The sequence below is a fragment of the Hesperophylax consimilis genome, chromosome 19, assembly GCF_061612785.1.
Source record: "Hesperophylax consimilis isolate HC1 chromosome 19, BYU_Hcon_1.0, whole genome shotgun sequence".
In the NCBI taxonomy this organism is placed as follows: domain Eukaryota; kingdom Metazoa; phylum Arthropoda; class Insecta; order Trichoptera; family Limnephilidae; genus Hesperophylax; species Hesperophylax consimilis.
The window spans coordinates 11,169,219-11,196,886 of record NC_142854.1 but is presented as its reverse complement, the minus strand read 5'-3'; the positions used below and the strand labels follow the sequence as shown (position 1 = coordinate 11,196,886).

Genomic DNA, 27,668 nt, shown 5'->3' with positions numbered 1-27,668 from the left:
GTAGTTTAAAAAAGTTCACTTATCATGACTTTTTAAAGTGTTCTGTTCTGTCGTGAAACCCTTCTCAACAACCTTTTGTTTTTAACAAGTAGATACTATGACGAAATGGATTTCTTTAATAATTAAATAAAATTTGAGGTTGAATTGGTTGATATATTATTTATACCAGACAAACTATAAACGTGCACATATGGAATTCACGTTGTGTGTCAAAAACTCCCGCCAAAACCTCAGCAGTAGCAAAAATACCGGTAAAAATATAATTCTGTTGACAAAAATGTCTTTCACAATTTTTTTTCACCAAGGTCTTCTGCCAGGACCACTTCTATTTTCACTTATAATAATTTTCAATAATTTCAATAATTCTCAATAATTTCTTTCAATCAACCTCCGAGATATGGAAGTATTAAATCGAGAGGATTTGAATGAGCAAATGAATGGGTAACATAAAGAAGTGGACACCTTTACTAACATTGTTTGTTTGTTTTTAGGATCAGGCGCACGCCCGCTCCGGGTGGGTACGTCGCTCCTTCCCGCTGCCCCGCCCCCGCGCACTCGGCCCCCTCCCCACTATTACTTCACACAGTTCTGCGTCTGCGCAAATAGGTACATGCCTGCATCATATTCTTACATATGTATTATCAAAAGTCACTACTGAAGTATTACTAACATTAAAATGTTTCGTTAACCAAAATAACAAATATAAACTTAACAAAAGCCCTGCAATGATGCGGCAGGACAAATCTATTTGATTTATTTACTTATATTGACACTTTATTGAATTTATAATATATAAAATATCTCATTTTCAGTTTCTGAAATATAATAATAAATATCTGAATTTGCTTTTCTAGCTTGAAAGTAAAAAGCGGTATCACTGAGAGGATGGACAGTTTTGATGTGGTGATTCCTTATTGGTGTACATTATGAACAATATGAACTGGCACGACCGGTTAGTGACTGTGTTGACAAATGCGTGTGACACCCAGGCGTGCGTGGTGGGTTAAACATAATGTGGGTAAAGCTAGCTAAAACCTCCACCATGACACAGGCAACATTTCCGCTCAGTACAATGACAGTTGGAGTTCTTGAAATATTATCGTATTGTTGGTATCTCATGAATGTTTATCTTTATTTTTTAATGGTTAAATTTTGTCCTTTTCTTCTTTTTTCGTATGGTGGGGGGGTCAGATGAAGTCATCCAGGTCTGCGAGCCATTCTAGGGCCCGCCGGGGAATGAATTAGGCGGGCATTCGTTGACCACATTTTCGGTGGTCTGCACCGCACCACATTCACACATCGCCTACTCTTTAAGGCCCCATCTATACATCATGTGGGCACAGCGGCTATGGGCGCACTTTAACCTATTGACCAGGTTTTTGCGAGGCAATGAAAACCCAGGCTGTCTCTCGGTGGGGTCCTGTATGAGATGGGCATTTCCCAAGTTGGCCATTTGCCACTCAAATTTCCACCTATCTGTTGAATTTTCTAATTTTTATTTGTTTGTTTACAGAGGGGGTGAAAGTGACAGCGATGGAGCGCCTAGCCCAACAAGAGGCGCGCGGGGGACGCAGGGGGGGCCGTCGTCTCCGTCCCACTGCTAGACTGTAAGTACGAAATGAATGAGATAGTCAATATACACAATTCATCAATAATGAAGTATTAAATTATAATTTATAGACGGGATTTGAAGTCATCACCTTTTCATTTGGCTTCAGCAAGCTCCATTCAGCATTAATTTTTACCATAGAGATTGATTCAACATCATCGTATTTAATACACTTTTCTTAAGAGCAACAAGAATTTCTTACAGGGGTTTGAAGTTCCATACAAATTTGTTTTTCAGGGGTCCCACAAGGTCTTCTCTCGGGACCGCTTCTATTTTTGCAATATATCGTATTGAATGGAAAATAATATCAGTAATTTTTTTAAAAATCAATACGAATTCGTTCTATACTCTATAGAAAATCCTCAATTCCCAGTACATACTTGAAATACCAAAATGATTCATTTCTATCTACCTTAATTCCATCCCTTTAGCTTGAGAACTATATATTAGTATTTTTACTAACGTTATCGCTTACCATTTTTAATAATGTGTGTAATTTATTACCATAAACATAATTCACACCATTCCACAGTGTTGTTATAGTAAAAATTGTCGTGACAAAATACTGTGCGTACCTTGGACAGTAGACTCCATATTCTAAACAAGCACAAATAGGTAATATATTTACTACTGATGCTCACGATGTAAAACTGTTGGTTGTTCCAGGATGGGTCTGGTGCGACGGCGCGCGTCCTCGGACAGTCCAGAGCGTCGACCCTACTCGCCTCGCCGTCAGCAGCCGCACGTGAGCAGCCACGGCTACTACAAGATATGCTTTGTCAATGGCTTTGTGTAGCGCACCTGCTACAGCTGATACCACGCCGCTACGCCATTCGCAAGGGTGTGCAAGCAACATTATCATCATCAAGTCATGGTTCACATTTTATAAAAACTGGCTCCGTGCAACAGGTTGGAGTGTTTCTTAGAAATTTAAATGTAACGTTGAAGCACCATTTTGATTCTTTTTTTACATTTGAAAGGTCACCGTTAATTACCGATCACAGGTTCATTTCAGCTTTTAAACAAATTGTGATCAGCATAAAAGCACAACTGTCATATTGTAATAATGCTTGTCAGCATAACAAAATTATAGTTGCGTCTTGATCAGAATTTTGATAGAAAATGAAACACCTTAATTGCCAAGTTCCCAGTTAGAAAAAATAATGACTTATACCTTATTTCCGAGTGTGCCAGACTGCCAGCAGAATTACAATATTCAGTCTAAAGAAAATATCGGTTGTCAGTCTAAAAGTGGATTGGTCCAGAATATTAGTTCTCTAAATATCGTTCTTAAAATGCCTATAGTTTGTCTTCGTCTCTTGTGGTTTGATTCAAATTCGTTTAAATTATGGTTGGTTTGTCCAATTTCCATGTTAAAAACATTTGGAATTAATACAATTATTAGGCATTAAGATACCGCCTGCCAATGTTTATGATATCAATAAACATTTATGAAAATGTTGTGAAAAGTTTGCACACCCTTGATGAAAAAATAACATGACTTTTTTTTAATTTACCTACCCATTTCTAACCCTGTCACAGCTTGCATTTTTTTTTACTTTTCACAAGTCACGAATTCTTAAACATTACATATTATTTTAAAGTATAGATTATATTATAACTACTTTACTTTGTTTATGTTTAGACCATCATCTGCTTCTCAAACCGCCTGTCAGTTGCCTCAATGTTTTCTATATTGTACATTTTTCTATTTTTACTATTTTTAGCAAAATATTTTTCCCCAAGCTTGTTGCATTTTTACCCTATTTTACCCTCTTGTTGGTTTTCTTCATTTTCTAGATATTTTCAAATTATAAATAATTATTTTTTCTTTGTAATATATGCATTTCGCATCTATCTTTACCTCTACCTAAGAACTCCCTCAAATATTCATTCTTTCCGTAACTTTACGGATCTCATAAGTTCTCTTTGGGCTATCTCTATATCCTATTTCAAATATGGGTGATTTCCCACGAAATCCAATAACATTGAGATTCCCACACTAAAAGCACACAAATATGAAGATTTTGATGGTAATTTTACTATCTTTTTCTTTCTCTTTAATCCATAAATTATTAGTTATATCAAACTAAATTACCACTTTACACCGGTTTAAATTTAAAGTCCTTCCTCCTCCAGAACAATTCATATTCTATCACAATGACATAGGACCACAATTAAATTAGATATCAACAATTATAAATACACTTGAATGTTATCTTACAAAACTTTTAACCACGCAAATCAATGGTTTGTGGTTAGTATCTAGTCAGCAATCCTTTATTTTCTATACACATGTCGTGAATTTAAACTACTGATAAATGTTTTAAAAACATTCTTAAAATAGCCACACTAATTTATGTTCATTCAGCTATGCTAATATTTAATACTTTGAGTCAATTTAATACTTTTCTGTTTACACAATACCTGTTATTTGAAAACATTGTGATGTCCTCTTAGGTTTTACAGGAAAGGCAATTAGACAGGCGGTTTTGGAAACAGTTGAGGCGAAGGTCCTGCGGCTCCTTGAGAAATTTACCGACTTGAAGAAATACTCACATCTCACGGGTTACCTTAAGCAAATCATTCAATCGACCTATCACTAATCAATCATTTGATCTTTCATTAGATAAATCAATTGACCTGTATAACTAGATCAATCAATTGACCGGTCAGTAGGTCAACCAATTGCTGACCAACTTATTAATACTGGAGTCAATCGATTGATTTATCAATAGAAATAATTGTTGCCCAATTATTTATCACTACAGCCTCGGTCACGTTGAGCAACTTTGACGCTGCTATGTTTATCGCCACTAAACTTGTTGTCGCTATTAGAACACGGAGCTTCTGAAACTGCAATGGTATTAGCGATAGAAAATACCTCCAAACATCATGGGTTTAGTAAAATCGCACAATCAGATTTGGATATGTATTCTAACTGAATGGCGCGAATGTTTAAAAGCTGCCAATTGAGTTACTCGCAGCCAATACCTTGTCACACCAAGCGATTTCAAGTCTACTATTCAAATAGCAAGTATTGAAATCACTCCTTATGACCGAGGCGAGATCAATCTATTAACCTATCACTAGAGCAATCAACTAATTAAATACCTGATCAATCAATTGACCTAGAACCAGCTCATTTAAATCTAAATGGATCAATTAATCGGTCACTCGCTTTCACGAAGAGGACAATGAAAGACTTTTAAAAGTTGAAATCTTGCATACTTGATACACTGATCAATAGTTCCAGCTGCCTGGAACAAGAGGTATAATGGCATTCCCGAGGTGTTTCGATGTTTCTAGGAAGTGTGTAGGCTTTGAATATGGGATATAGAAAGAGAGTCTCGCTATACAGATCTTTTCATTTTAAATAGCTGAAACCTTTTTAAGTAATTTTCAGATTCTGAATAATACTTTCGCGCTGATTCTGAGAGTATCTATGGAAATTAAACGTTTAATTAACGCCCTTGCTTGATTTGGCTAAATGACCATCTCAGCGACGTGCTATAAAATTACACGCACTTGATATTTTTGACTTTTTGTTGATTTAATCGGAGTAGTATCTTTATAACAAAATTGTTAAATAAATAAAATGAATTTCCAGAACTCAACTTATCATTCCAAAAAAATATACGGTCCTGATATCAAGTTCGGCACTGTATCGATTGAATGAATAACACATAATTCGTTTACCAAGAATCAGAATACCATTTTGTTTCAACTTGAAACCATATCGAATCTTGCGTCGGGTCATTTCGATTTAGATTGAATATTACGAAGATTCACTAAAAAGTGACAAATTGTTTTAGATCAATTTGATTCGTATTAAGATTATTTTTAAATAACTAATCTTTTAACGTGATATCACTGCTATATATCATCTATTTGAAAAAAGTCATTTAGTAAGTGTAATTGATGAAAATATTCAAACATGAAGCCATTTTTCTATAAACACCAGTCATGCTAGTTAAGCAAGAAGCAAAATTTGTATCTTTTTTTTACACATTTTTCTAAATTTATCTTTTTTTACAGAACGAAACCAATTACTAGGCGTCGGTAAGGGAATATTTATATATTTTGCTTTATAGAGAGACAAAAAATATAGTATAGTTGTTGGAGAAACATTTGTTGCGTGAAATACTAATTTGTTTAGTTGCTTATAGATTTATAACTTTAAATATACGAAGAAAGTTTTATTTAGATTATTGTGAACTGTGATTTGTAGTTAGTTAAGAAGGGAGCTAAAAAAATGTTACTGTATTAATATTGTTTTTTTGTGTAAGATTTTGAAAACCGAATGATATAAAAATGAATAATATGTGTTCTTTAGAATGAGAAAACATTCTATGAGGTATCTAGCGCAAGAGTGAATTAACTGATGCTTTTGAGAAACCGATTTATGGTTCTAATCTATGTATATTTGTGATAAAATTATTTAACCCATAAAATATGTCGATGGCTTAAAGTCAGAATGTTATATTTCCACTTTGTGGGGAAAATACGTCATGTACCCATCAAAAATATGTAATGATGGCTTGAAGCCAGAACGCAATATTAATATTGTTTGGAGAAATTTCGTTTTGAACCCATCATAAAGTATATACCAGTGGCTTAAAGCCAGAAGATAATATTTACACTTTTTGAATAAAATTCGTTAACTCATCAAAAAGTCGATGGCTTAAAGGCAGGACAGAACATCACCACCTTTTGGAGAAAAAATGTCAAGAGACCCATTATGGAAGCATATTTAATTTATTGATTTTTTTTAAAATAAAGACAAACATTCCCGGGTTACGAATAACTTGACAATATTTTAAAATCTCCTACTACCACCACAATAAGCGGAAAATGTTGCTTGTGTTGTGATGGAGGAGTTAGCCAGCTAAGGAATTGAACACACTATACCTGGGTAGGACCCAAACGGGATGCCAACTTAGCCACTGACGGGTCGATGCATATATATATATTTAAGCATATATGTATATCGATGCCTTAAAGCCAGAAGACAATATTTAGACTTTTTGGAGAACATACTTTATTATGTCGTTAATTTGTCTGTGTAAAATACAGCACCTCTCTAACTTCCACCACTGCAGAAATAGTTACACATTTCAATATTTTGAAATGTTTGTTTGCTTTTTATCTCAAAATAACGTTTGATGGAGATAAAATATCATAGCTGAAAAAAACATCAATTTTTAAATATTGGAGTTCGACCAGTCTTGCGCTATTGGTCTCATGATATGTACTTAGTAGACTTGGAAATAATCACGGTCTAATTAATTAGTATTTCAAATACGAAAGACATTATGAGTAATTTCCCCAAACTGGGACCAACGGTTTGGTTGTGAAGCGAACGAAAGCACTTGCCAAAAATATAGCACTTGTTAAAAAAGCACACTTTGCCAATATTTTGTCTGTATTGCCAAAATCTAAAAAAGCCACAATTCAGCAATGAGATTATTAAAAACATCTACACAATAAAAGCGTAAATAAATTATATTTGCAAATCCGATATATATTTAACTAACTTAGGCTGTAATTATAAATAATCATAAAGCTGTATATTGCCACGATTTGTAAGATTTTGAGAGATTAAAAACGATTTTCAATTTTTAAAAATAATTGCACAGCCAAAAAATTACAATCGCAGTGAACATTTGTATACGAAATGTTCGTAGCTTATCGATTTATTGTAATTAAATATTTTAAAATTGTAACTGCACAAAATTGGATGCTAAGCGATGTCTTTTTATCAATGTTTGCATATATCGCTTATTCAATTTGTCTTCTCTGGGTCATTGGTGAGTTTGTCTAAAAATTAAACATTTCTAGGCCTAAAAATTGAGCTAATAGAAAAATTCTGTACATATTTGAGTCACTGGCAAGTGACCTTTTGCATATGTGGTAAGACTGTAAGACGGCATACCGTTTGCATGATTGACGAGATTACATACAATAATTGAATGGTAAGATTACTTACTATTATGCAACTGGTATGTTTACCCAAATGAGTCATTCTTAATATTACATACTTACCATTGGAGTAAACAGTATGGTTGCTTACTATCTGATAAGATTACTTAGTTACCGGTAAGCGTACAACATACCAATTGTGTCATTATTTGTAAGATTGCTTACCATTTAAGTCTGTACTGGACACCTACGCCAGTGACATCGACTGTAAGTGTGAGGTGATTTAAAATCTTATCAATATGACTCATCGTGCGAGATAAGCCTCAAAGGATTCAGCATCGAAAAATGTGTGATATCAGAATATTCATTTTCTTAATTATTTAATAATTAGTACAAAGTCATTTGGGAGATCAATAATAATTTGAGTCATTTGGTAAGTTTACCTACTATGTGAGTAACTAAAGCTTACTTACCAATCTACCATTTGATTAATTCTTTAGATTTCATACCAGTTGACAATTGTAAGAATGCTTACCATTTGAGATTTTAACTTAAACTTTGGAAATAATTAGAAGCCATAAATCTGTAAATAAAGATAATAATATGTAAATAGGTAGCTAACAAGCTCTAACACCCAAACGAATACTTTGTAGAGTTGAAGTTTGTCATATTAGAAAATAAGTAGTTTTTGTTTACGTATTTTTCTGAAATCTAAATTTTCCACATAGTGGATTCGATAAATTGATAAAATAAGCCTTACAACATTGCTAATTTTTCTTAAATTATAAGTAAAAAATATTGACTAGAGTAAGAATTTTATTCGGGATTCACGATTTAGTTGAAGTTAAAGGTATTGTAAGGTATTATATTGTATGTGGCTTTGTGGGAAAAAATATTGTTAGTTTTTCGGTAGTTCCTATGAAATCCATATAATTATTTGATTAAGAACAAATAGTTAGAAAAGCCAAATATTATAAAATTGCTTTAACGAATGCTGCTCTTGCTCTGAAAATTGTTATCTATATCAGAAACAAGAAAACCTAATGCTTCTTAGTAAGTTAGTTATAAAGTGAAAAATAACAACTGAAAATTGAAAAAAATCCGTGTTGGATCTACCATGGGTGCAGATTAATAATCTAGCAATCATTTATCATTTCTACAAAATACGCGTGATAAATGTATTATTAATTAGTGTGACATTAATAAATATGGTATAAAGAGAATAAACAAGTGTGGGTGTGTTTTGTGATCCAAAAGCCTGGCCAATCGAGCCTTAAATTTCCAAAACAGATCTGTGTCATCATATATTATGAAATCATTTTTGGGAATGGGAAGGCATTTATAGAATTTATTGTCTGAAATCATAATGCACTCATATTCGGCAATAATGGCAAAACGCGAGAAATTTGCTCATTTTTACAGAACGAAGGGCATTGCTTGACAAGCTTAGCTTGCAAATGAAAAAAATTATGAATTCATAAAACATTTGTAATAACAATAATGACTTTTTCTCCATCTTCACGAGCCTTTTTGCATTCAGTATCCCTCAATTTTTTTCCAGATTTTCGTTTAATTGACCACTTTAACCCACCGAAGTCAGTAGTTTTCTTCAAATCGTCAGCTCTCATATAATATTTGGGCAAAATATTAGTAATCTACCTTAAGAGGAAGCTACAAGCCGAAATGTGTATATTCTTGGTATACCTTATATCGTAGGTAGGTAATAGGCATTAAAATTGCTTGACAAACGGAGTCTAGAAACGTTCGATTTCAAGCACAAAACTAGTTTTATTTTATTTTGTAAATAATTTATAAGAAATCAAAAAAGTGAAACTGTCACAGATAATTTTAGCTATAATACCGTATTTTTTAAAGTTGTTTCCTTTATGCGTTCATACATTTCTACTGAAAAAAAATATTTTTTTGTAGTTTGCATTTATATTTTTTATTGAGTAATTCATTTATTTATTTGTATTCTACTTAAGCGAAACGATAGGAAAACCTTCAATTTATCTAAAGCATATTTTTTGGCATTCATAATGTACACCAATTCGTTATAAAGATTAATCAAAATAGTGATTAGGCATTAAGCTTCGCCTTAATTTTCGTCCAAAAGAAATATTACGTTTTATTTACTGTTTTGTGAAAAATTTGTTTTGGAAATATATATTGTTTCAAATGATTTATTTCGCTGCTTTAAATTCGCGTGTTTAGGGCATTGATAATAATAAATTGTAACAAAAGTTTAAAGATAATGCTTTGTGAGGATAGATTATAAATGAACAATGTTTTTGCATTTCGTGCTTATTTTAGAAAAACATTGAGCGATTGCTTGAACTGTAACACGTTTCACTAGCACCTACGATAGATCCAACGCTAGCAAAAAAATGAAAATAACATCAGTTTATCAATTCAACATAAAATGTCTTTAACTCTCGTATATTATATCTCCTTGAATTATTAAATATATTAACATAAGAAACCAATCATTCACATTTATATATCAGAACAATACAATGAATATTATAGCAATAAAGGCATTATAAAAATTAGCAAAGCAATATTTTTTGTCATGTTGCCACAGACAAACTAAGTCCAAACGCTATTTTGTAGTAAGATTGTAATAAAACTTCAAATTCATGATAATATTATATATTTTTAACATAAATAAATTGTATTTCTCTATTAAACTTGATCGTTTAGTGAAGTTATTAAGAGTTCAGAGTTGTGATTGAGGTAGAAAAAGTAGCATTTAGAATTACGACAAAATATTTTTAACTATTAATTTATCAATCATTATTTATTTTGAGAATTAGTAACCACTGTGATGAAATTTATGTAAGGCTTAGTTGCTTAATTGACTTGTGCCCATGTCAAATGTAACAGTATGTCAAACAACTGACCCTGGTATAAACTCGTAAACAGTATAAACTTGTTCAAATCAATTTATTTTTACGAAAATTCTTAACGGTTTCGGCTCAATCATTTCTTCAAATCAGATATAAATTTAAAATGTAATGAGAGTGATTTATTTTTTGGTTACTATGCCGTGTTGCGCTACCTACTTCTTAAGCCAACGATTCGACCAGCGTTACAGTGTCCATCATCAGGGCAGATGTAACACATTAGATGCTTACACACTGGAGCATTATAGTATAATGCTGTTCGAAACGTTTGATAAATAAGGAGGTAGCGTACTATAAATACTAGTAGTTGATTACTTCGACTTGGCAGCCAGCAACAATTATGGGCTCTGGCGGAATAAAAAGATACTATTAAACATTGCTACCATCGTGAAAGAATCAATTGGATACGTAACACACTAACAAATTTAAATACAGACGAAATTTAAAGTGGTCGAGTGTAAAATAACTTTGATAAGCACAGTCAATAATCTGCCCTGAGAAAGGCAAAGCTGTGCCGAAACCGGTTGGGACGATCTTATAAAATAAAGTGATGCTAAAAGAGATTAATAGTATCATTATTTATTTTTGTTGAAAGCTTGCCAATTATTTCAACAATTTAAAACTTATATAATGTAGGTTGTAACAAAAACAATTATTCATATTTTTAATTATAGATTAGATTCCCGATTCGGAAGCATGGACAAGAAAAATTAAAGTTGGAACATTAGCTGGTTTGTGAAAAATTCTAGGGCCTATTTGATAAATTCATTGTTTATCTAAATGTTTTGACAATTATTTTTATCTTGTTGTGTGTTAGAAAAATCACTGTAAAGTAGGAGAGAGTTACAGTTATGTTCTCATCAGCTCTCGACTTTTTTTAGACGTTTTTATTATCGTTTATGTTTTGAAAACTAGATCTCAATTATGTACTGTATTGATAGATTTCTTTTTACTGTATTCTGAAATTTTATCGTAAAAAATTTAAATAAAAATATAAAAAACTTGATTGTGTTTTTCTAAACGTGCATCCCTAAGCGACTATATTAGGGTACACATAAAATAATTCTTAGTCTGCTCTTTCATGGATGATGTAAATCGAATTATTTTAGGAAACCTAAAATTACAATATTGCGTTGTATCACCGATTTGTATGCCTTTCTTGAAAGAATTGAGATTGTATAAGACAAAACTATTTTTTTAATATTCATATTGCGTACGTACAGGCGCAAACAAATAATTCATCTAAAGCAGCTCACAAAAAGTGTTTCTAAAATAATTAAATTAGTGTCATCTATGAAAGAGCAGATTATGAATCTTCTTGAGTATACCATTGAACTAGGAACCTAATTCTCGTGTGATTTTTTTTCTACACGGTGTCCGGAAACTAGTGGTACAAGCAGAAAACTACAATCTACATACCATTTGGAATCCATTTTGTGGTATAACATTTGAGCTTTCATTTTTGAGTAAATCTAGTCCAAAGCTGTTTTAAAATGCCCTGAAGCGTCGACCGATCTCTAATTTTTTTGAACCCTTAATTGACGAACAAAATGGAAAAAAGAAAAAATCGAAATGCTCTTATAAATGGGTTCTCCGTGTTTTGTGATGTAGATTCACCAGTTTGCCGATATTACAATGATTTTCCGGACACTGTGTATATAATTTTAAGATGAATAATCTCAAAATTTGCCATAATAGGCACTGAAAATATTTAGCTAAAAACACCTACACATTTTTTTTTGGTAAAACCCTTACAAGAGTCCCAACTGTCCGTAGGATGTCACTGGGATGGTATCCCAATAATTCCGGTACGATGGCTGAAGGTACTGGGGAAGGGAAGGAATCAGAGAAAAGGTAGGCGGTGAAGTATCTTGATATTCAGATCTGGTCACAAAACACGGCAAAACCATTTCAAGCAACGTTTCGATCCTGAATGGTGGTATTACACCAGGGCCACACTGAGAGTATCTTCAACAATAATGAAAATGAAAATGACAATACCTATTTGTAGAATAATTGTATATTGTCCTAAGGAAAAAAATAGGAGAAAAAAAATGAACTTTGTAATTTTCGTCTCCCTAATAAGATTTTATTGTAATTTTTGGGTATCTATCTGTCTAACTAACCATTAATTTTCCAGCAGGTGGTAGGCAGAGAGAATGTACTGAGACACAACTCTGTCTTGACACCCACTTTTTGCATAAATCACATTCACACATACTCTCCTGATATTCAGATTCAAGTATTTGATTCACTTGGTCGTATCATGTCATCCTCGGGTGTCCCTGACATCTTATACCATTAACTTTCGCATCATGATATATTCCTCTTACACTCCTTTTATCCACATTATTAACACGGTAATATAAAGTTTTACCACATATACGCCTCAGAGATCTCATCTATACGTCAAGGTTGATAACAGCAGTTATGTACATCTATTTTGTTGGGAATAAAACAAAAAATATGAAATCTGAAGGTCAGGTAAACAAGCCGGATGGGTAGTATCCATCCATTTGATTTATTTGAGTGTTCGTCTTCTCCTGGCCACCACAATCTCCCCCAGCATGATGAAGACAGCCAGAGCGGCTCCGGCGACCAGCAGGAGTAGGGCGGTTTCCACGCCAGTGATGGTGACGCTGCCTATGCCGCCCTGCGCGCTGGGCGGGCACTGAGGGCGGGGATGATGCCACACCCTCTGCTGGTACTGCAGAATGCCACTCTCGTGAATTTTTCGCAGTCTGAAAAAAAATAGACAGAGAAAATCTTACAGATCACGAGACCATTGCAAGGTTCGGTAGGTCCCAAAAACTGCCTTAGGCTGGTCATGTAGAAATAATACCAGATGATTGGACGCCGAAAGTTATGACTGTGTGGTTGCCCCAGTGGAAGCAACCCAGTGGGAATAGTGAGGAATAGGAGGCAAGACTGTGTGGAGTAGGCTTGAAGCAAAATGGGAAGGACAGAGAGCTGGAGGTGAGAAACCACAGCTAGCGGAGAACATCAGTGTAGTAAGCAAAATCCTACCCTGGGATGTAATACTGTGATTATGATGATGAAAAAAATCAATTATATTACAATGAGTTGTTATATTTTTCATGTTTTTCTAAATGGCATTGATTTTTGGAGTTCCCCGAGGTTCCACCATTGGTCCCCTTCTCTTTATTCTGTTTTCAGGTCATATAATAAGATGAAGTATCTCTTCAATAAAAGTGACATGAAACCATTTAAAATAAATGTGAGTAAATGCAATTTTATTAAGTCTGATTTATATAAGGTTGATAATTGATTAATGCAACCCAAAATGCTTAATATTGGTTACTTTACCTCAGGCTGTAGGTAGCTATCAGTATCGTACTGATGAAAGACCACTAATCAGAATCGAAAATTGGCTTGAAATTGCAATGACCTTGTTTGGTTAACTGGTCTGAAGAGCCTAGGCTTTTTCTTACCTCACCCCATCATTCACACAATGTAACCCAATGTGGGGATGCTGCTGACATTGGACAGTTGTGCTGAGAAAGTGCGTTCTTGATATTAGTTTTAAGTTTTTTAAACCAGTTTCTGATCTCAAAAAGGCAAAAGAGATTAGCCACATGAAATTTGAATATTTGAAACCGCCTATTATCTCGATTAACAATACCAGATCTGCACACTGATAAACAGGGTTTTTTGCAAACGATCAAGCAATACTTATTGCCCTCAAAAACATTAAATACTAAACATTGATACAAATTAAGATAAAAACTGTATACACGTAGACCGAACACTTTCAATGTATCTACTTTGCACTCCGATTTCTGTGTTTAAATGTTTATCAAAATAAATATCTGAAAGTTTTTGAGTTTGGAAATTCAAATGTATTACTTACCCTTTAGTAATAGTTTCCCTGTACGGAGAGTGTTTCCTTGTAACGGTGACGAGTGGTTTGGGAACAAATAGAAACATTTCTGCCAGATCACAAACTTCTCTCTCATTGAAACTCTCTGGAATCATTTTGTAGGCAGCTGCAACATCAACCTGCAAAGTTAACATATATATATATTTATATAATTTAAACATCACCTTTTAAGCATTATTTTCCTTTTGTATATACTTACTCCTCCCATAATCACAAGCTCCTAGAGTTCATCTTATGGAGTAGTAGAAAATTTAAGAAAAAAAATATTTATTTTGCTTACTGTTATAATATGAAATCTTGTAATATTCAATACATATTCATACCACCCGGGAGGCCATGAGAAAAATAATCTCTCTTTTTTATAGGAAGAGAAGGAGAGGAAGTTCTGGGCAGGAATATGTATGAGGAATCTGGATGTCGATGTGTCCAGTAGCGACGGACATATGAATCTATCCCTCCCGTTGCGGTGATTGAACCGACAAGGCTCTGGACGGAGCTATTCGAGAACAATTTGAAGCCGCGGGGTGCGGGGGAAGATGTATGAAAAGAGAAGGAGAGGAAGTTCTGGGCAGGAATATGTATGAGGAATCTGGATGTCGATGTGTCCAGTAGCGACGGACATATGAATCTATCCCTCCCGTTGCGGTGATTGAACCGACAAGGCTCTGGACGGAGCTATTCGAGAACAATTTGAAGCCGCGGGGTGCGGGGGAAGATGTATGAAAAGAGAAGGAGAGGAAGTTCTGGGCAGGAATATGTATGAGGAATCTGGATGTCGATGTGTCCAGTAGCGACGGACATATGAATCTATCCCTCCCGTTGCGGTGATTGAACCGACAAGGCTCTGGACGGAGCTATTCGAGAACAATTTGAAGCCGCGGGGTGCGGGGGAAGATGTATGAAAAGAGAAGGAGAGGAAGTTCTGGGCAGGAATATGTATGAGGAATCTGGATGTCGATGTGTCCAGTAGCGACGGACATATGAATCTATCCCTCCCGTTGCGGTGATTGAACCGACAAGGCTCTGGACGGAGCTATTCGAGAACAATTTGAAGCCGCGGGGTGCGGGGGAAGATGTATGAAAAGAGAAGGAGAGGAAGTTCTGGGCAGGAATATGTATGAGGAATCTGGATGTCGATGTGTCCAGTAGCGACGGACATATGAATCTATCCCTCCCGTTGCGGTGATTGAACCGACAAGGCTCTGGACGGAGCTATTCGAGAACAATTTGAAGCCGCGGGGTGCGGGGGAAGATGTATGAAAAGAGAAGGAGAGGAAGTTCTGGGCAGGAATATGTATGAGGAATCTGGATGTCGATGTGTCCAGTAGCGACGGACATATGAATCTATCCCTCCCGTTGCGGTGATTGAACCGACAAGGCTCTGGACGGAGCTATTCGAGAACAATTTGAAGCCGCGGGGTGCGGGGGAAGATGTATGAAAAGAGAAGGAGAGGAAGTTCTGGGCAGGAATATGTATGAGGAATCTGGATGTCGATGTGTCCAGTAGCGACGGACATATGAATCTATCCCTCCCGTTGCGGTGATTGAACCGACAAGGCTCTGGACGGAGCTATTCGAGAACAATTTGAAGCCGCGGGGTGCGGGGGAAGATGTATGAAAAATGCCAAAACCTACATAATTTTTTTAATGAAATATCACCTTCCCGTCTCATCAAATACCAAAAAAAATCATAAGCCGTTATAATTTCATTAACATTGCCACATGACGCCGTGGTGGGCAGACGCACATGCCGCCAATACCTGGACAAACCTTACCCCATGAACCCCCGCGCAGCGCGGGCGGCCCATCCTCTCTGCCTACCCCTGCAGTAAACAGCCTGATAGTATTATAGTCCGTTATCATGACTGAAGTAGCTATTTGCCTTGTAAATTATGTTGCACCAACAAAAGCGGGCACCCCAAGTATCACCAAACGTAGCGATCCATTTGGGGTGACCTAAGGCAATGTTGAATTAAACTGTTCCTGGGGTCGCGGTACCCAGTACCAATACCTGCCTCCCAAATTAATTGGCATTGTATATTTTAATGTATATTATCTTTCGTGGGTTTAGTACTTACTTGAAAAGCATATCCTCCACGCCTTACTTTTTCCAAGCCAAATGCCGGATTAACAAAATTTTCCAAACTGCTTGTTGGTCTTACTTTCTTTTTGTATAACTCAATTGCTACCTGGTCATTCGTTGTCTGAAACAGCACAATAATGAATTAAAAATTACTCAAAAGACATATTTTTTAAACCAATTGCTACTTTTTCTTGACTGATTTCATTCAAATCTTATTAATTCCGTAGATTACAATACAATATTATCTTTACCTAGAAGCCACATGGATTCAACACTAACTAACCTCAAAGAAATCGTAGTTGTACGGTATATCTTCAATAAGAACTTTAAGCTGACTCTTGAGCAGATCAGCGAGGGTAATTATGGTTCTTGGGGGCTCTGAGAGAAGCGACGAGACGATGGATGCCGAGTAGAACTGGTAAAGCATGAAAGTGAAAATCAGCAGAGACAAGGAAATGGCCCGCCCGCTGAATATAGTAGGGCTATGCACTAAACCTGAAAAAAAACAGGAAGTCATAATATTATAAGACAGAAAAATTAACCAAATAACAGATTGATGCCGATTAACCATTATTTTTACCTTGTTGAAACAGTGCGCCAGGAACAGCTAAAACTAACGCATAATCCCACGAATCATCTTCCAACATTTCAGAAGCATGCTGAGAGCCATCTTGCTTCATGTATTTTGCCTGTGAACAGTCAGGGAATAAGTAAGCACTTAAGTTAGTTAAAACCCTCGGTAATCGGTAACTGATCTGAATTTTTGAAAAATTATTCCATAACTATTTTTTTAAGATATTAAATAATATCTTTCCAATTTCGAAGAAACATTAATTAATTAATTACGCATTAGGCTCGATGATTGACCGCTGGGCAAAAATGGACGATATCTGGTTAAAAGGTAGATAAGAAACAATTATTAACACTTGTGTCAATAGAAAGGTAAAATTGAAAATTAATAGACATAAGCTCCACGGTATATTACAGTGGGTATACGTGATTTTTTCTTTCAGGTACGTTAAGGTTAAAGCATTCATCCACAATATAAGGTATATACTTTTCTATTTTGAAAAATAGAAAAGAAAAAAGATAACTAAACAATATGACTACTCGTGAGGTTTTTTTGCCATTTCGGAGGGTGAAGCTACTTCACGGCAGGAGATAGATTAATTCCCAAGGGCTGCCAAGACTTGGGTCGTACTCTGATCACAATGACTATAGATTTTGTCAAAACATTTTCCTTATGGGGAGTTCTCCGATGTGTATTTTCTATTCATCATTTCTCCGAGCGAAATGATTAAATAAAGATACCTCATGTTGTAAAGCAATCCTCAGCATAACTCCGACTACAGCTAAGACCGCTATGGTGGCCCACCAAACGTTTGGAGCCAGCGGCTTTGTAAAACTATCCTTCAAGCCCTCTTCCTTGGATGGATGCCTGAATAATATTGCTGGCCTGAAATATGAAAATTTTATGTAAATCATTTCTTTAATTATTTTTCACAATTAACAGTCTCAAAACTTTGATGAAAACCCGTAAAATCATTACCGTAGTAATGGGCGTTTTACACTATACTTTTTCATACCGATCCCTATGTAAAAATATTTGTTTTACTTGATCATTATTTGCATACTCACGATTCTATACAGATAGTTGCCATTAGAGAATATACTCGTCAAAAAATGACAACACCTTAAACTTATAGGTATTCCAGCAATTTTGTTGAAATACAACACACTTTTGAATTAAATAAATTTGCATAAATTCGCGGATGGAAGGATATTCACTGACTTGGCATTTCTTGTATAGAATTCTAAATAATGCTTTTGATAGTACAGAATTGCTTGCATTGATAAGCTTTTGAATTCCACCACGTGATACTGGAAGTCGGGATTTATTTCAGTGAAAAAATTCTGGGACTAACTACCAAATGTATTCCTAATTGCCCAGAATACTTACAGGGGAAAATAATTACACCGAGCCAGTGGAAATCTTAAATTTATCACTTCACGGATACAAAAGATTGTTACTGAGGCAGTTTAGTTATATATGTACAATATACTGCATAATTTTTACTATTTCTATAAAAAACTCCTAAAGGGGGCGTTAATATATATTCAATTCAATTTCAGTGCCGGCAACCCGGGCGTTTATTTATTATTAGTTATGTACATACATGATTTTTCTCCTTACCCTCCTCACTAGACAAAGTCTGTTCTGATATTACAAATGATAATAATATGCAGACCTATATATATATTTTTTATCGTTATTATTCTACTACTCCATAAGTTGAGCTCCAGGAGCTCGTGTTTGTGGTAGGAGTATTTACCTTTAGAGTAAAAATAATGTTCTAATGATTTTTTTAAACAATAATCAAAAACTTATTAAATAAATATAAACAAAATATTAACATAGATACACAAATTAGAAAAGTGTTTTTTAAAGACAATTAAAATAAAATATCTTCTTACAGATTAAGTAAGCGTAAGAAATTTAAGGGTGCAATATATCACTATCCAATTTTAAGGAACCTAATTCACTTTTTGAATTGTTCATAATTCAAAGTTTGGGTTACACTAATTTTATTTTTGGACAACAATATATTGTACCATCTCACATCTAAATACAAATAGTGGTGCTGAACCGTGGTCGTTCTAAGCATAGGGATGGCTATTAATCCATTAGTTTAGAATCTATTGCTTATGCTATCCGAGGGGTGAATTTTATGTATAAAATATTCTTTAGAAATTTGATATAAGGCGATTCTCTTATACTATTCTGTGATAGATGGTACATTCAAATAAAAATGATACACAAATAAATAAACAACCACATATTACACAAAAGCTTCTGTCGAAAAAATCTGCGCATGCCTTTACCGTTTCCGTCAAGAAATCATCAAATAGGTATACTCGCAAAATTCACAATATCGGACACAATCGATCGATTCATGCTTACCGCCCAAGCCATGTGATGGCTGTCTGGTCAACGATGAGGAACCTTTCGTCCTTGAACTGGGTTGGGGTGATGCCAAGTTCAGCCTCGTTCCTCATCAGCACTCCAATAACTCCTGTCCAGCTACCGTTTTGCAGGTAGCCCCAACTGTTGGTTCGAAGAATGTTGGTCCTAAATTTATTGAAATTGACATCTTAAATGTGGTGAAAATTTCCATCAGTGAAATGAAATCAATTCTCTTTTGAATTTTAAAAATTATTGTGAATTCAAAATACGGTTCTTCCATAACATGGAGTAAAATTTTATCACTTAATTAGCGTATTTTTTTGAAGTCACACATCGATTCAACATTATTTCAGATATGGTTTTAAATTTTCACGGCAAAAAGAACTATAGTGTTTTTTTGGAGTATTATGCCTTTTTGCGCTACCTCCTTCCTTAGACAACATTTCTGACGGCATTGCAGTGTCCAAAACGTTGGCTCAAGAGGTAGGACAACACGGCATGATACATAAAAAAATAAATCACTATAATATTTATTTCGTTCATATCAAAATTTATAGTGATTACGCTATTTATTTTTAATTAAACTTTGAGTTATGTATTAATAGAGCCTACATTCCTTTTAATATCAGTACGAAATATTTTTCCCATGCGGGTAGAAGGAAGGGGGTGTGGCGGCTGTTGATGTCGCCCGAATCCTTCTGACCTCGAACGAACTCAATGAACGGAGTCAAAGGTGACCGGCAAATTTTCGTTGAGTTTTTAACATTAATAAGTCAATTTACACCACTACTGATTATTATGGTAAAACCCTACTTAAAAATGAAACGTTTTACGATTGCTTTCCCTATATTTTCCAATACGACTTTTACAATATCTCAGTGTGCATGTTGGCATTTTGAAGTTATCGCCGGAGACCTGCGCTCATAAATCGGAGAGCGCTTGTAACCTACCGATGTCCGTGATAAGTCACAGTGGTCAATGAACCGATATGCGTGGCCCATACTTTGAACGCAAAAGCTGGCTCTATCTATATACCTCATGCACGGTTTTTGCAGAAGGTTGTTTTACGCTTTAAGCATAGTTGGATTTCTTACTTGAAATTGTACATTTCCATCAGAATGACATATAGGATATAGTTGTGTCTATGCATTGTGTCCTTTTCTAGGTCAAATGGAGTAGACAGATAATGCAACAGGCTGCATTTTGGTCTGGTAGTAATCTATAAACAAAGTCGTTCATCGAAATCATGTATATCAAAAGTAAATATTAACTTATTACATTAAATTTATAAAGGAAACATTAACTTACTGCGACAACGGAACTGATGGTAATCCCTTGCAAATCACGACGTTGGGTAATTTGGTCTTCTAGTAAGTAAAAATGCCAGCGACCTTGTTTCCTTATTCTTTCTGATGTCGATTCATTTTGAAAGCATTCTGAAAAGAAAAAGTACATACCTAAATGCTATATAGTTCAATGAACAGTCTACTAACGATATAATTATTCTTGGCAAAATGCAGTAGGTTTTCAACAAAAAATACTACAATAAAAGATATAAATTTGTTTTAGACCACTTTAATTTTAATTGCATTGGTTTAGTAGCCATTTGTCAAATCGTTAACTGTTCGTTAAAATAAAATCTTGTATGTCGAAAGCTTTCCGGGCTACCAGTGGCCTACCGCAAGGTAGTCACCTTGGCCCGGTTTTGTTCCTCATTTTCATCAATGATATAACCTACAATAAATGATATAAATTTGTTTTAGACCACTTTGATTTTAATTGCACTCAACCGGTTTCGGAAGCACCCTTCCTTCGTCAGGAGAGTATTAAAACTGTTTTAAACTGCTTAAAACTTGCTTAAAACTGTTTTAATATTCTCCTGACGAAGGAAGGGTGCTTCATAAACTGGTAGAGTGCAATTAAGATTAAAGTGGTCTAAAACAAATTTTTATCTTTTATTGTAAATCATGACGAGCCACAAAGTAAATGCTTATTACAAATATGAAAAACTACTTCTTTCAGAAACGCTGACAACCCAACTATAACCAGAGAAAGCACGACATAATAGAAGAAATTAATATCGGAGAATATTATAAGTGTTTTTAGGTTCATGATTGCCAAAAGATTCAGAGCTTTCTCATTCGTGTATGTTTTAGGTACATCTAATCATAAATCTCAATTTTTAAGTTTAACCTTTCAGGCTTTTAAATATATTATCATAGAATTTCGGAATGGTTCTAAGGTATTTATATATTATGTTTATCTTATTTTTGTAGTTGTCGTAAAAACAAATACCATTTAAGAATGTAGATAAATCTGTCTTTTAGTTGTGCGTATTTGAAAAAAAACATCGATATATCATGAATTATAAAATTTTAATATCAAATACGAAAATGTCGACAAAAAACTTACTGAAACATTTTGACTCAAAACGACCATACTTTTGACAGAATTCGATATTTAGAAAACACATTCCATTTGTGTAGGGAATTTATAAGAAAACTGTCATACCATTTATACGATAAAAAATATCAATAATTTTCTAACTTTTAACAGTCAATTATAATTATTAATAATAATTATTTCCTTTCCAAGAACGAATAAATCTCCGCATTACAGAAAACATGCAAAAAATACTTGTATGTAATGTATATACGCCCGGTCAGATCTGTCGTAATGGAATACGATGTTTGTGGCTAGAAGTGTTAACAAGTTGAAGGGTTAATACAATAAAACATGAAGTATTCTGGTCGCCTACAAATTCATTTAGACAGAATATCATTGTCAACTTGAAATATCAAATTACACATTCTTACCAATATCTGGGTTCAAAGTTTTACATTTCAAGGAACTTTTATTGCTTTCTTTCACAGTGATTAGCGACTTGGAGTCATTATCGGAAAACCTCCTAGGATGGAAAGAGCTGTCTTTCAACGTTGAAAACCATAAGCCATAAAATTGCATTATCATTTTGCCGCGAAATTTTAAGCCGGGATTGTGAAAGTCATAAATCATCCAAGGATCTATAAAACAAGTAATAAATTGTCAGTCCATTAAATAAAAAAAATAAAATTTACATTTGAATTTCGTTGCATTGTGAACTTTTACCTATAGGAGGGCAGCATAGATAAGAGAAACTAAAGAAGAAGTGGCATGGAAGTGGGCTGATTGTCGCCGGGCTGCAACCAAAATGAATGGACTATCACAGCGCCTAGGTTGAAACAATGGCATCTGTGCGTATATGCAATTTGCAGTCTTACTGGTACATGGCCCATCTCCTTTGTTTCTATTATCTATGAAAATCAGTGATCACCGGGGCCATTTCTCGTTTGGTTCAGAAACTCGATATGTGGCAAGTTTTTCTGACTGATTCGTTTATCAATGTCGTACATATTTCTACTAGATGTTTCACAAAGTAAAATATGTTCCGAAAAGGGAGTAGGTAAGTTGGTGCCCTCTGTGTGTTTCTAACTCGATCCATCTGTCTTGTAGCTGATCAAGGATGAACATTTAAAACATGTTTCTTCACATTATTCACAACTTCTACACGTTGACCAGTTTATTTCGATGTTTGGAGTTCTGACCAATGACGTGATTGCTGTAATACCGATATAGGGTATTTTAAAATGCGTCAAAGCGTAGACCCGGCTACAAAAGTTTTTTTAAACCCTAGAGCCTCTGATATTTTTAAGCTATTATTTCTCTAGCGAACTGATTGCGCAGGAAATATCTTCGGATTACATTCAAAACAAATTACTGTTTTCGTCTAAAGCAGATGAAAAACTTGTCAGATTTTAGTATTATTAATAGATATGTACAATTAAAAATATTAGAATTTTGAACAGCAGATAAAGTTGTTAAAGTCGATTACCGACGATTTTTAAAGAGACTAAAAAAAGCTATAGTCACTATATTTCGCGTTTTATATAAAAATATTTACCACCTTTCGATGATGGTCCAGGCAGCACAAACAAGACGTTATTGTCAAGTCTTAAATCCAATGGCGTCAACAGTTTTATAACTGTATTCAAATCTTCACCAAACAAAAGCCAGTAGTGACTCTCGTCAAATAACTCCATTTCCGATGCCTGAATCAAATAGTAGATACATAAAAAATGGATAATACATTTTATAAAAATGTTTAGACAGATTTTAAAGTTACAAAATAAAATGAGAAAGTGATAAAATGATATAAAAATATACGAATCGTCGAAATAATAATAAATGCATAAATATAAATAAATAATAAATACATGAAATAATTGTCAAATAACTCCTACGCCAAGCTCAAGAGCTAGCACTCTTCATTGGATTAGAAATTCAATAACATATGTTTTTCACTATTACCTATTATTACCTAATTTAATGTACAACGTAACAATGTTATAAGTTAAACAATAAAAAATAAATAAAAATGTGCAAAATGGTTAGTGATTTGGGAACATTCACCGTCGACAACTTAGAAATTCCCCACACACCCCACAATGCATATGATCATTATCTTATTAACACACACTCCCCACAATGCATAAGTTCATTATCTTATTAACACAAACTCCCCACAATGCATAAGATCATTATCTTATAAACACACACTCCCCACAATGCATAAGATCATTATCTTATTAACACACACTCCCCACAATGCTTAAGATCATTATCTTATAAACACACACTTCCCACAATGCATAAGATCATTATCTTATTAACACACACACTCCCCACAATGCTTAAGATCATTATATTAAACGGCAACGTGACAATAACAAAACGGTAACGTGATAATTATCAACACAGCCAAATTTCAGCACAATTCTATTCAACAACTCAACATCATGATTTTACATTATGTTTCCAACCAACAAACATTAATATAACACGATACGAATCAACAAATACGTGCAAATATGTGCAACGTGATGCTAAAATTATGCAATCGAAAAAATACAAATTTGAAACATAACACAACGATCACCAATAGATGAATCATGGCAACAAATATTATTTATTATTTTTAACGAGATGGTACAGATTAATATTAAATTACAAACCCAAATTAACGACATGATAACTAACTACACAACACACACATTTTTTTTAACATGTTAAAGTCAACAAATTAATAAAGAAATATACCAAACAAAATACGACATTTATTTATTTTTTTATTTATTTATTTATTTATTTAGACGCCGTAAAAGGCTTTTACAATATACATGATTTATGTTTACAGTGGTTCACAGGAGCGAAACAGTATTATGTTAAACAGAATAATTACTGAGAAATTATGTTGAAAATTAAACAAGAATAACATCTGGTATACATAGGTACAATAGCATTTTTATTTTCAATCCGTACAGTAGTTTAGTATTGAGGTTATTGTTACCTTCAATATTGAATTTGGTTGAATTTGCTGAGAACTAAGAGTTAGCTCTATTGAAACAGGGCTGTCAGTAAGACATCTCATAATAATTTTGGGAAAAATTATAGTTTTGATTAAGTATATAAAATTATTAGATAACACTCTTCTGTCTGATATCTGATGTAAGTGCATAGTTTAGGTTCTGTGATAACTTATGAATAGAATGGTATTATGCCTAATAACATTGATAATTACGACAGAGGTATGTTATTATAGCCTTCTTATAACTATATTCCGTGCAGTTGAACACATCTACTACTTCTGAGAAAGCATTGCCAACTGCATGCAATCTAGGTATAAGCGAGTTTCTAAATGACTCAGTCCTGATATTATTATTGAAATTAAAAATAATTTTGGATCGAGTGGTTCTAGTGGGTATATGGAAGGTAATTAGGCTTAATATATCAGGGCTGTCTATAATACCATTGACAATTTTAAAAATAAAAGTCAAATCGGAAATAAGTCTTCTATCTGAGAGTTTAAGTAAGACATTGCACCTGGTACAATTTTAAACAAAATAAACATGTTACAAACAACATTATTATTATTATTAAAACTAAATCAAGAATATAAAAATATAATAAAATTTTCAAATACTTACATATTTCAGAACCTGATTTGATCGATTGCACGCGACGTCTAAAATGATTGCAGTTTTATAAATTTTCTTGTCGTGAAAAAGATTAGTAAAAACATTCTTAGCACTTTCATGGCCGTGAAATATTTCTGAATCTAGATTCTTTACCGTAACACGTTTATTTGTGGTCTGGTGAAACATACGAGACAATTTTACCAATTCTATAAAAAAAACATAAGCGTTTGTTAAACATTTTATTTCAATTGATAATTTTATTAATTGTGTTGTTGAGACATGATACAATTGGAGAAAAACATTACAGGCAAATTAGGCAAAATATTTATCCACATACGTAATATTAATATGGTGATGATGTCTAAGGAATTCTAAAGAAAAATTGGTTTCATTTATGAAAACTAATTATATTGTCAACTAGAAAAAAAAGCATGCAGAAATCTATTCTGTACCGTTTAATTATAAAATAAAATTCCATTACAAAAAATCTCTTCTGTACCGGAGTTTGACTATAAAATAAAATAATAACAGAAATCTCTTCTGTACAGGCAGTTGAACTATAAAACAAAATTCCATAACAGAAATCTCTTTTGCACCAGAGTTTAACTATAAAATAAAATTCCATAACAGAAATCTCTTCTGTACAGGCAGTTGAACTATAATACAAAATTCCATAACAGAAATCTCTTTTGCACCAGAGTTTAACTATAAAATAAAATTCCATAACAGAAATCTCTTTTGCACCGGCCGCGGCGGTTTAACCATAAAATAAAATTCCATTACAAAAATCTCTTCTGTAGCGGTGGTAATTTTTAAAGCATTCTTCGTGGTTTTTTCTTTCGAGGAAATTTTATATACCTAATTAATTTTTCAACTAAATGGAGATGATTTTCAAAAATAACGTTTTAAGGACGGATTGTTTCGGAGAATTTGAACAATTCTTCAAATTTCAAAGTTAATTTTCAAGTGATGTGAAAGATTTTTTCAAGTTCTGTTACTATTTCAGTCATGTCAAGCAAATAGCCTATAATGATATAATAACAGAACTTGAACAGGACTCTCACAGAACCCGAAAATGAAAGTTGAAATTTGATGAATTGTTTAAATTCTCCGAAACAACCCGTCTTTGTGTACAGTTTTTTTTTACTTTTTAGCTAAGATTGATCAAAGGAAATCTTAATATATAACAATTCAGCATGGTGTGTTTGCGCTCGCAAAACTCGAAAACTGGTCTACCGATATTGCTGAAAATTTCAAAGTTTGTTCTCATTAGTGCCAGGAGTGTTTGTTTTGTCTAAGTAGTTTGAATGGTAGAAGATATCGGGGACGCCCGAGGAAAACTTAACTTATTTCTGCACCGGATTGAGATACAGAGTAGAATTAAAGTTGATGTAATGTAGTTTTTTAACAGTAACACTGTGGTGTACAGTAATGAACGGTGGAATAAGTCGTAGACGCCAAAGAAAGTAATTAGCAAAAGCGAAGCAATGCGTTGTCCACTAGTTTGTTATATTTCGGTAGAAATTCGAAATGGTCTTAATACGAATGTATTGTTGTTGGTTTGTCTGTTTATTTAATATTTACCAGAATCAAGTTCACATGCTAGCAGAGTTCCGTAATGAAAAGAGTTCAGTACAAAAAAATCATTTGCGAGTAACGGTAAATCAGTATGAAGCGAATTACAACCATTTTTTACAAAAAATAATATAAAATTAATAAAAATTATGAGAGTTTGTTCAGTGAACTCCATCGTCACAAGGCTTTTAGTGAACTGAGGGAAAATTTTAGTACTCTTATGGAAATGGAAGGTAATGTGGTTTTAATGCTTCATACTTCAAAGGCATTGGATCGCATGATTTTTGTACTATGTGATTTTTCGCTGAAAAGAAGATTTGATAAATTATGTAAAGCAATGAAAAAATTAAAATGTGTATCAGCTTAGTGAGCTTAGCTATTAAAGTATGTGTATAGGGTACCTAAGTTATGTTATACCGTTTGTCTTAAAAAATTACATTTTTTTATTTATTAAAAAATAATATAATATGATAAGCCACTCATCTCACTAGGATTTCCTAAGTCGAGATGTTCAGCTTTACAATAATTTTAAATAATGTGATAATAATAATAATTGGATGACTTGTATAGCGCCGTTTTTGTGCAAAATCACCTCAAGGGCGCTGTACAAACTTATAATACATTTCTACAGTGATCTATGTTATTACTTAACTATTTATGAAGATAATATACAGTACAATACTTACCTGGTAG

At 33.8% G+C, this 27,668-nt stretch overlaps 2 protein-coding genes across 2 annotated transcripts in view; one reads left to right on the top strand and one right to left on the bottom strand.

Moving 5' to 3' along the window:
- Positions 1 to 11,352, top strand: part of PsGEF (Protostome-specific GEF) — an 88,537-nt gene extending 77,185 nt beyond the window's left edge. The window contains exons 27-30 of the mRNA XM_089643391.1: positions 492 to 606; positions 1,514 to 1,607; positions 2,276 to 2,354; positions 4,070 to 11,352. Coding sequence (XP_089499517.1) covers positions 492 to 606; positions 1,514 to 1,607; positions 2,276 to 2,354; positions 4,070 to 4,156 — 375 coding nt within the window. The 3' untranslated portion in view covers positions 4,157 to 11,352. The remainder of the gene's footprint in view (positions 1 to 491; positions 607 to 1,513; positions 1,608 to 2,275; positions 2,355 to 4,069) is intronic.
- Positions 11,353 to 12,958: 1,606 nt separating this feature from the next.
- On the bottom strand, positions 12,959 to 21,806 carry LOC149414805 (ionotropic receptor 84a-like). Its single transcript, XM_089643390.1, has 8 exons — positions 21,799 to 21,806; positions 19,384 to 19,551; positions 17,733 to 17,877; positions 17,002 to 17,110; positions 16,705 to 16,916; positions 16,417 to 16,542; positions 14,309 to 14,457; positions 12,959 to 13,178 (listed from the first exon to the last, which is right to left on the bottom strand). The coding sequence occupies exons 1-8, from the start codon at positions 21,804 to 21,806 to the stop codon at positions 12,959 to 12,961; spliced, it is 1,137 nt and encodes a 378-aa protein (XP_089499516.1).
- Positions 21,807 to 27,668: the final 5,862 nt, after the last annotated feature.